The 10,406-nt window shown below is 49.4% G+C and overlaps 1 protein-coding gene across 1 annotated transcript; it reads left to right on the top strand.

Annotated features, from left to right (window-relative positions):
* Positions 1 to 31: 31 nt before the first annotated feature.
* Positions 32 to 1,484, top strand: LOC122375716 (vegetative cell wall protein gp1-like; the record flags this gene model as incomplete). Its single annotated transcript, XM_043355213.1, has 1 exon — positions 32 to 1,484. A coding segment is annotated over one exon (969 nt), but the record flags the coding sequence as incomplete, so codon positions are not given.
* Positions 1,485 to 10,406: the final 8,922 nt, after the last annotated feature.

Raw genomic sequence — 10,406 nt, 5'->3', positions numbered from 1 at the left:
CAGTAAGAGCAGTTGGAAATTACTAGATTAGCCCGATGCTCCCGGTAGGAACATTTCTGGAGCATCTTGTTCACCAGGTCCAATCGCACCTCCAAAGAGATCGATATCATCGGCTCCACCGTCCTTTCCTTTCTTCTTTCCAAAGCGGAAGCCCTTTCCTCCGCCCTTTCCTCCTCCGGCACCTGATCCGCCCGCTCCTCCGGCTCCTCCGGCTCCGCCGCCCATTCCGCCGGCTCCACCTGCCATTCCGCCAGCTCCACCAGCCATTCCGCCGGCTCCACCGGCCATTCCACCAGCTCCGCCAGCCATTCCACCCATTCCACCGGCTCCGCCTCCCATTCCTCCGGCTCCGCCGCCCATTCCACCGGCTCCGCCGCCCATGCCGCCCATTCCTCCGGCTCCGCCGCCCATGCCACCCATTCCGCCAGCTCCGCCGCCCATTCCTCCTGCTCCGCCGCCCATTCCTCCCATTCCTCCTGCGCCGCCCATGCCGCCCATTCCGCCAGCTCCGCCGCCCATGCCACCCATTCCATCGGCGCCCATTCCTTCTCCATCTTCACCGTCTTCACCCTCTTCGTCTCCTTCTCCAGGCTCTTTCTTCTTCTTCTTCATCACTAGACAGATGATGAGAATGCAGAGGAGCAGAAGAAGCGGCACAAGAATGCCGGCGACCAGCGGACCAGCTCCACCTTTGCCTTCACTCTTGACAGCCTTGCCAGGGTCACCCACGCCAGCGCCAATGATGGACTCTGTGGTTGACGTTGTTGTTCCTCCAAGACCGCCGCCGACGCCACCGCCACCAGTGCCTCCTGTCGTGCCATCGCCTTTGTCGCCTGTGCCGCCTGGGCCGCCTGTGCCGCCTGGGCCGCCTGTGGCGGTGCCATCACCTCCCTTTGTGGTACCACCGCCGGTGTCTGTGCCTCCTCCGCCAGGTGGCCCGGTGGAGCCGCCGCCCGGCTGGCCCGGTCCAGGCTCACTTCCGTCAGATTTAGTGGTTTGAGTGTCGTCAGTGCCTCCTCCCGGTAAGGGGCCCGGCACATTGCCGTCTCCTTCTGTGGTGTGTTCTCCACCGTGGGTGTCGTCACCGGTATCTGTCGGCTCCGTGGCCGGCGTCGGCTTTCTTGTTCCTCTTGTTTTACCCATTCTATTTGTCGGTCTTGTTCCATCAGTGGGGATTGTTCCCGTGGGACGCGTGTACGGCCCGAGGTCCGTAGCCAAAGTTTTTGTCACCTTTTTCGTCGGCTTCGTCGGAGGAGGAGTAGGGAAGCGAGTTGATTTCGTACTTTGAGTTGTTGGCTTGGTGACTTTGTCAAAGAAAGGAAGCTCTATTCCAGGTCTTGGTATTGGGAATTTCGTTGACCATCCTGGTGGTTGTCTTGGTATGCGTATGCAAGTTGCTATGTATATATGCAGGTCGAAGTAGCAATCATAATCGTATATGGTCGTCGGACTAACTGTCGGGGCCTGTGTCGGCACCGTGGCTGCCTCTGTTGTCGTTGACTTGGCAGTTTCAGCAGCAGCAGCTGTCGTTGTCGATGCAGTCGTAGTCGTTGTGGTTGTTGTAGTCGTTGTGGTCGTTGTTGTCTTTCTTGTAGTCGTTGGCGGCGCGGTGGATGTCTCTCTTGTCGAGAATATTGTAAAATGATCTCCCGCAAACATGGTGGTAAAAGGTACACGCGGCGGGAGGGTTGTAGTGCTGGGTGTTGTTGTGGTCGTTGTTGTCGTTGTGGAGGTCGTTGTTGGTGTCGTTCTCTTCGTGGTCGTTGTCGTTGGCGCCTTAGTGGTTGTCGACCATTGCGGCGGGGCGAATGTTGTTGTGGGGGAGGTAGGATGGGTAGTGGTGGTTGTTGGCGCTCTTGTGGTAGTTGGAGAGGTGGTGAATGGGGTTGAAAGTGTTGTTTCAGGTGGTTTCATTTCGACAGTAACAACCGGAGGAAAAACTGCTGTTTTATCACTTGGAGCAGTGCGGGTAGCATTGGGATTGCGTGTAAATCTAGTTGACCGTGTCAAGGGCGGCAACGACTTCACTGTCGTAGTGGTCGTAGTAGTTGTTGTGGTGGTGGTGGTGGGCTTGGGGGTTGTGGTCGTCGTCGTCGTCGTTGTAGTAGTAGTAGTTGTAGGCGTTGTTGTCGTTGTCGTCGTCGTGGTTGTGGTTGTAGACTTTGTGGTCGACTTCTTAGTAGTGGATTTGGTGGTCGTCTTCTCGGAGGTGGTGGTGGTCGGAGATGTGGTCGTCGTTGTTGTGGTGGTGGTGGTCGTTGTCGGTTTAGCCGTGGTGGTGGGCGCCTTGGTTGTCGTAGGCGGGGGAAGGTGAGTTCTGCAATACTCACGCTCGTAGGTCTTATCCGTGCCGAAAAATGGCGAACAATAATTTGTCAGTCCGCACCATGGGTCATCACTGCCCAAAACGGTCATCTTCAAGTTGAAGGGACCCTTTGGCACGAGGTGTTCGGCGTCCAGCACCCAGTTATACTGCAAATACAAGCTAGCTCTTTGGGTTTTGGCGCGGAGTTCCGTTTCTTCCAAATACAGTGAAGAATAACAATAAAGCCTTCTCCTGAACATGGTGTCTTTAGTGGTTCCGTCCCAATCGGCCTCATAGAATGGATCTCCGTTCTGATCAAAGAAGCCGGTAACCAGGCCAAAGCAGTCAAATCCACGCATCACGATAAATTTTTCGTATTTGTCATCTCCCAAAGTTTGGCCGGCTCCTGTTTTGAGATATTCACGTCCGTCTATTTGTAGAACAGGGCGAGAACATGGCGTGTTGCCCTTCAACAATAATAAGATGAACCGGTATGCCCATTCATCTCCAAATACCTGCTGCCTTGAATATTTGTATCCGGCTACCACAATCTCAGCATCATCGCGATCATCATTGAATTTCTGAATTTCTTCTTCCAAGGATACTGTGCGCCCAAAAGCATCGAGCTGATCATAAGTATAAACAGACATTCTAGGCATATGCCTGCCTGGCTCCTCTGTGGGATTGTAGTCGTCATCTTTCACCACCTTTTCGCCACCACCCACAAGGTCATAACTTGTGCACGTCATTTCTTGCATCGAATAACTTGAACAAACGCACTTGCAGCCTCTCATGAATCCGTTTGACGGACAAGAGCTCCAATGATCAAATCTTTCATATGTAGTCGACTCAACACCACAGGCGTTTCTTTCTTGAATGTCACATTTCTGCCGCCAGCCAAGTATAGCTTCGTCGTGATGAGTGTAGCGAGCCTCATAATTCTTTGTGTATTTCGATGCATCTAGCCATGGCTGCCATATCGTAAATTTAGTAACATAAACTGGCTTTGGCTCACGGGGCAAGGAGTCACCAGCGGTTCCAGTGTGAAACACAGATTTAAAGGTATAAAATGGGAGCTTTTTCTCTCCAGACGCTTTGTCCAATACTTTATGACTTTCAAAATCTTCTTCAGTTTCCTTTCGTCCTGTTACACTTTGAAGTCCACAGGCATATTTCGATGAAGAGGTCATTTTATCCATGGTCCATATTTCAAACGGGTTGATGCTTATATACCCGTCCCTGTCAGGTCTATAAACAGGAGGGTCATACCCCATCATGAAGTATAAATACATCATAGATGCCGGCCAGGAACATCCCAGAAACTCGCCGGGCTTGTACGTATATGGAAGCCATCTGCCATATTTGCCATTCGGACCACTTGGCCAACGAATTTCACAACCATATCCGTGTCTGTCTGACTTACTACTGTGATCTACGCCGCTTATGCACAGAGTTGGCTTGGCTTGAACAGTTCTGCATTTGCTGTTGTAGGCGTCTATTTCTTTGAATTGCAAGCACGATTTCTTTCCGATATCTTCAAGAAACTTTTTGACCATCAGCCTTTTCTGTGTCGGAATGGGAAATTCGGAGTCAAAAAAGTACAGAAGTACTTTGTTTTCATCGAACAATATGTCGGGAGCATTTTCAGCTAGATTTTTTGATTCACTGGTTTGGGGTAAAAATGAAATCAACAATAACGCTTTCACGGTATGTGTGATCATCTTCAAATGCAGGTAAAATTGAAATAAATATTACTAACATTTACATAGTGAATAAATAAATATTAACAAAAATGTTTCACTGGCAAAATCGATCACCTATAGCACCATCATCAACGAAATTAATTACCTATCGCATTTGAACAAAGCAGCATGCGAAAATCAGTCACCCTCTTTCATTTAGTGGATCTTCTTTTCGTGTCGGAGAAGACACATAGTAAATCGCAAATATCAAAATACAATTTTCTTAACGAGGCAGACTTGGGAAAGGGGACTCTATATAAGAGCTTCAACCACTTTTTGGAAAAGGCGCGCTTGATTTTCGAAATTTCACGACATTATCTATAAACGGTGGAATTCAGTGAGTATAAATAGTGCCTTTTATTTTTGATGCAATGCAATCCTATAAATATTGTATTGTACATTTAAGATTGGTCCACAATCCAAATTACGTGGCGATTACTGCTCAGTTTCAGACCATTGGTGTTAAAAAATGTACGTTCGGTATCGGAACAATTTTTCGGCATTAAACTTCAAACATTATTCTTAGCTTTTGTAGAGGCTACACATGTGCCAGTTTCAGTGAACTCAGCAATTAGGCAAATCTAAGCTAGAGTTTTTGCTATCTTTAGTTTATGAATTACCGGTCCGTTGCAAACAGAAACTGCGAAGATTTGCTCGCACGTAGATTGACCCTGGATTTTACCCTTCCCTACTCGCCATCAAATTAGTTAACCTTCGCACTTATAAGGGGGTCAAGCGGACCTCCCCCCCCCCCCGCCCTCGGTTGTTCGCGAACAACTCGCACAAAAGCGGCCGATCGCCACGAAACTTTTCGTACCCTCGAGCATAGGCGGCGGAACGGGGAGGGCACCGCGGCACCGTGCCCTCCTTTGATTTTGGCACCATTAGCCCTATGGGCGTTGCATAGAAAGAATGGGACCAAAACAGTGTTCGCCACGGGCCGCAAAACCCCAGTCCAGCCCAGCCCAGGCCCATGGGTTCACAGCCCGGCCCAGCCCGAGCCCATTCATGATAAAAGCGTCAAAGCCCAGCCCGGCCCAGCCCGTCAAAAATGAATGGGTTAAAAATTATTGACACCACACAGGTACCCAACCAAAGGTAGCAAAGAAACAATATTTTGCGAGCCGCATGCACAATGCACATTGCATGCGTGCTTTATTAACTCGTTTTTGAGTCTTGCACAGTAATAAGCTATGCAGTTCTAGTTTTTGTCTCAGTTGCGAACCCCTGACTCCACTTAACAGTTCTTGGCCCAGCCCATCCACAGCCCATCAATCCTTCAATTTGAGGGCCCAGCCCAGCCCGTAGCCCAGCCCAGCCCATGGCCCATTGGGCTGGCCCGGCCCATGGCGAACACTGGACCAAAAGTCGGCAGTGCCCCCCTTAATTGTAAGTGTGTTCCGCCACTACTGCCCTCGAGCTCATCAATTTCACACCTCTTAAAATTTCTTGAGCCTGACCGAAACCTGTGACACATTTCTCGAGACTATGCTTGGCCGGAATCGCGACTCGGCGTATGTCGGCTCACCTTATCCGCGCGTTTGCAGTCTTTTTGGGGTTTTTAACGTTCAAACATGTCAAACGATTGTAAAGAGTAATGAAAGGTCTTTGCTGCATTTATACAGTCAACATGTCAAATGATGTTGGCCCCTGAGTGATGGTGGGTATCAAGGTCACGTGAAGGCCAGATCAGGTCACTGACCTTTGATGACATTGGTTTCCTTTTTCGAGTTTTACATGTTTCTATGCTAGTTTTTTTGGGGCTGATTTCGAATTTAGCAGCCATATGAACATTAACGAAGTAATTTTTGTGCCTTCGTAACGTGTAACGAAGCTCTCAGTGGTAGTTGGCACCTACTATGAATACCCGGCAGAACGCCTACTGGTTGACCTGACCTGACATGACCCGGCCTGGCCTAAATGCATAAAGACATACACGTAATCTGTGATCAAAACGAACATCATATTTGTGATCAGCACCCCGAAAAACCTCAGTACATCCTTACTTTACGAAGTTCTGACAGGTCCCGATTTTCTCGACTTTTGGGTCATTGACCTGACCTGCAGGAAGGTCAACCAATGGCAATGGCCTAGGACCTCTTAAAATTGGTTATCACCGGCTTCCTCTCGTCACGGGCAACACGTTCGTTTTTTCCGCGAAGCTCTAGTTCGTTCAGGGGCCGGACGTCAAGGGGTTCCCCCCTTTTTACGTTCGCGGCTAGCAAACACCAATACGGACGAGGGTTGATTCTTTTTTATCTGGCCTGTGAGTCTCCCGCACTCTCCAGTTCCCCATCCCCCTCTCCCGTAGAGCGCGGGCCTGTGTGATCGCACCTGCTCTCCTCTGATTGGTTGTCAGCTCTACCGATACCGGTAGAGCCAGCGGACTGCCCGGCACGGCTGAGGGTTGTCAGTGTTGTCAGTTTACGACAGGGAGGCACCGGTTCTGACGTCACACGAAAATATCAGTCGGCTGGTTGTGGCACTGCCCCCTGCCGGCGCGACTGTGCTGCCACCTAGCTAAGCCTAGTCAGCCTAGGACGGGACGGTTTTACTTTTTCTCGTCGAGTGGAGCAGCTTGCGACGACACTCGGTCGACATAGCTGTGCTGCAACATACCCCAGGTTCCGAGTCTCTCGGACGGCCAATCCTGTTCCATAACCACAGCTAAGTCCCCGCTGACCTTAACCAGGATTGGCCGGACGACGTTGAATCTTCGTAGTTCGAGAGACACCGAACCCGGGGATAGTCTGTCGAAGCCTTGGCGGCTGAAGAAAGGCTAAAGCCGCTAGACATATCTCACTTGATTTTGGCGTGGCCAGCCTCACTTCTGTAGTTTTGCTTCACAGCATTCCACGTCCTATTGAGTTTCCGGTTGCGTAGTACACGACCACGTTCAGGAACTTGATGTCTTTTAGATACATCACGCAATGACAAACATTTGGCAGCATTTACATTTGTTGCCTGCATATTTTGGTGAGGAAAAATCACTATCGCAGTAGTACAATCAAGACATACCACAACGGATCAGAGCTAAAGCAGCATTATTAACCAAAAGTGTATTGCATTGATCACCAGCATGTTCGTAAAATAAAATACATCACGAATAAAGATGACAACCAAGCCGGACCAGGACACTTATAACAAACATGAACGCTAAAGTGGCAACACAAATGAAAGAGAGAAGATAAATCTGCCCTTCGCAATCGTCAACCTAAAATAAAACTTCAAATATACAACAGACCTCTGTGCATTAAAAGAACATGAATATACTCGCTTTGTCGTCGACACATAATGGGAACATCCTGCCAGCCCAGCCAAACAGCGCACCCGCCTTCGAGTAGGAAATAGCAGCGGCCGCAGAAGTGGCCAACAGATAACTACCACATTGTTCGTCACGCCACCTGCACTGAAACGTAACAGCATTAATGTTTGCCAGTGCTCTGGCGAGGAACATGATTGATACAGTTATATAGAAAGAAAAACATTGACCTTATTCCTCAAGTCTATAGCAAAATTAATGCAAAGTTACCTTTTTATTTACGTGATATTTCGGCCAACAGACCATTATCAAACGAAAGAAAGAACAATGTCAACGTCAGAACAATGTCAGAAACGCAACAGCTATTTAATCGTGAAATGTAGCTATCCATCCAAAGATGTTGCACTACACCAGCACCACCGCACAGTTAGCAGATAGGTACGGACCGCAGGTCCTGGTCTCTGTCTCTTCCGAGTAGGGTCTCCGGACCGGTCAACAGCGCCACCATCTCCGCGCGGTAGCTATAACACAGCTCTCCGGCCGGGGCCCGCAGTTCCTCGGCCTCTTCGTCCAGCCAGACCAGCACGGCTCCCGCCCAGCGCCTGAAGACTCCACCCTCCGCAGATCCGTCCGTCCAAAGCCGGACAGCACACAGGGGCAGGAACGCGAGGTGCAGCGTAGCCACGCTTTCCCTTTCCGCCGCCGTGGCCCCAGCTCGGATCGGGCACACGTCCAACCGGAAAATGACGCCAGCCGTCTGTTGCCACGGTGGGATTCTCGCTCTCGCCCAGGCCTGGCGGCCTCGCAATTTCCAGCCTCGGACCGAAGACAGGCGCGCCGGTGCCGAGGCCTCGGCGGTCGCGCGCAGGGGGTCCCCTGATGGCAGACCCAGCGCCCTCCCCAGCAGCCTGGCAGCCAGCGTCCAGCTTCTCTCCTCCATCGGAGAAAGTCGGGCTTCCGCCATTAGTGCGTGGCACGGTGTTGAGCGCGGACACAGGTGATGATGCGGCCGCCTCTCGCAGTCCTCGCTCCAGGAGATTCACGTGCGAGGGGGCGGCCGCCGGCAGCCACGCGACGGCAGCGTGTTCGAGCGCCCCTCGGACGTAACCGATTGGTCACCGTACTAAGGGCACCCTCGTCCAGGCCCCAGCTATTCAACCAGGTCAACGGCGCCGTAGCCGTCAGAAGCTGGTGATCACTCGAGCCACGCCACAGAGCTCACGCCTCAAAGCGGTTGGCTCTCCGGTCCTCGGCATCCGGCATCCGCAGTGATTTGGCGTAGCCAGGACACGTGAGCTGCTGGCCTCAGTCATAACCGGAAAGCCTGTAAAAAAACAATATGTGATTGACAAATGGAAATATATTGTATGCATAGAGTTGAGAAATCATGACGCACACTGCATTGTGACAGTAGATAGTTATTGGCAGAGGAGGGACTTATTGTAAGAAAGCAATTAACAACTGAGGCATTGATTTGGTTTTGTTTTGTAGGTAGCTACCTACCCTTCTCATATGAATCTGGATGATTTGTAGTTTGTACGATTAAGAAAAAACCATAGGCGTAGGAGCGGGGGGGGGGCATGCCCCCACTTTTCAGCTATGCTTATTTTTAAAGTAAAATATTCATTTTTCATTTAAATTCAAAACTAAGAGCATGAGATGAGCACGAAACTACAAAGAATTTGTTCATAGGGGTATTGGGGTCGACATTGAAGTGACACAAAGTGACATTGAAGTTCTCTGCCCCCCCCCCCCACACACACTTTACGTGAGGTTCCTGCGCCCATGGAAAAAACACATTGCATTATGTGCATCAACAATCAACACTTAACCCTTGCACTTAGAGAGGGCCACAAAGCCCACTATAAAGCCCACAAGACACCACCTGAAATCAAAGCATGACAAATGATAGCATGTAGGCACCTGACCTACTATAACCTACTGAACAAAACATACCCCATATATCAATATGTATGTGTAGATAAAGTATGAATGGTAGGTTGATACCAAGGCTGTTTAGTAGGGTGTAGGTATGCTGAAAGGATAAAAGATGGGTATTTGTTCAAAAAATATCTGATCTACAGTTGATATGAATATGCAACATGGGCTAGGTAAGGTTTGATTTTTGTTTTGTATTTGTATCACATGTAAATATCATATCTGGATTCAAGATGTCAAATAGTGTAAGAATGTACAAAATGTATGCCTGAAAAGTGAATCAGACTCTTTCTGAACAATTACCAAAAGTTGTAGGTAAGTACGCAAGGTTAGGCTAGGGTAGATTGTTTTTATCTTCACCATAGTTTATCTACACAGTAACCAACAAACCCTCGTCCAGACATAGGTACCCTACATCCACTGCCTACATCCACAGTTTTAAGAATAGCCTTGGCCAATGTTAATGGACTTCCTTCGAAGGTCAAGCAACTCACTGAGTTCAGCGACCAGAGAATGCTTGATATTCTGTGCATTACCGAATCCCACCTTTTAAATCATATAGCTGATTCCTTTGTTCAGATCCCAGGATTTACTCTTCACAGAAATGATGTATGTGGCAATGTATTCAAGCATGGAGTCTGTGTGTATGTGCACAACAAACTAGCTGTAACCAATGTCAACAGGCCGCTTCCTAACATCATAACATTTTGCCTCTCAAATTTCAGTGTGTTTGTTGCAGTGGTCTACAGGCCTCCTTCAAACAATGAAGATGAAAATAACTCACTGCTGTCATATTTGTCAGATTTCTGTGCTGACAAGGAGGTGATAGTACTGGGCGATTTTAACCTGCCGAACCTGGATTGGAAAAGTGCTGATGCCCCTTCCAGTTGTGCAACAGTGGAACGCAATTTTCTCAACCTCTTCAACCTACTCGGTCTAACCCAGTGGATTGATGAACCTACCTTTCCCAGGTCTGGAAACATCTTGGATCTGGTATTAACTACGGAACCTGATCGTCTTGGACACATCGAGATATGCCCTCCCTTGCCAGGTTGCGACCACTGCCTAGCTGTATGTGATTATGTGTTCGAGGCAGATGACATCTTAACTGTCTCTCACCCCCCACCTTACAGGAGAGCCTGGAGCAGGGGTCGCTTTG

Source organism: Amphibalanus amphitrite, unplaced genomic scaffold, assembly GCF_019059575.1.
Source record: "Amphibalanus amphitrite isolate SeventyFive unplaced genomic scaffold, NRLGWU_Aamphi_draft 001901F_arrow, whole genome shotgun sequence".
NCBI classification, from domain to species: Eukaryota; Metazoa; Arthropoda; class Thecostraca; order Balanomorpha; family Balanidae; genus Amphibalanus; species Amphibalanus amphitrite.
Note: the sequence above shows the minus strand (reverse complement) of the source record. Positions and strands in the feature narration are given on the sequence as shown.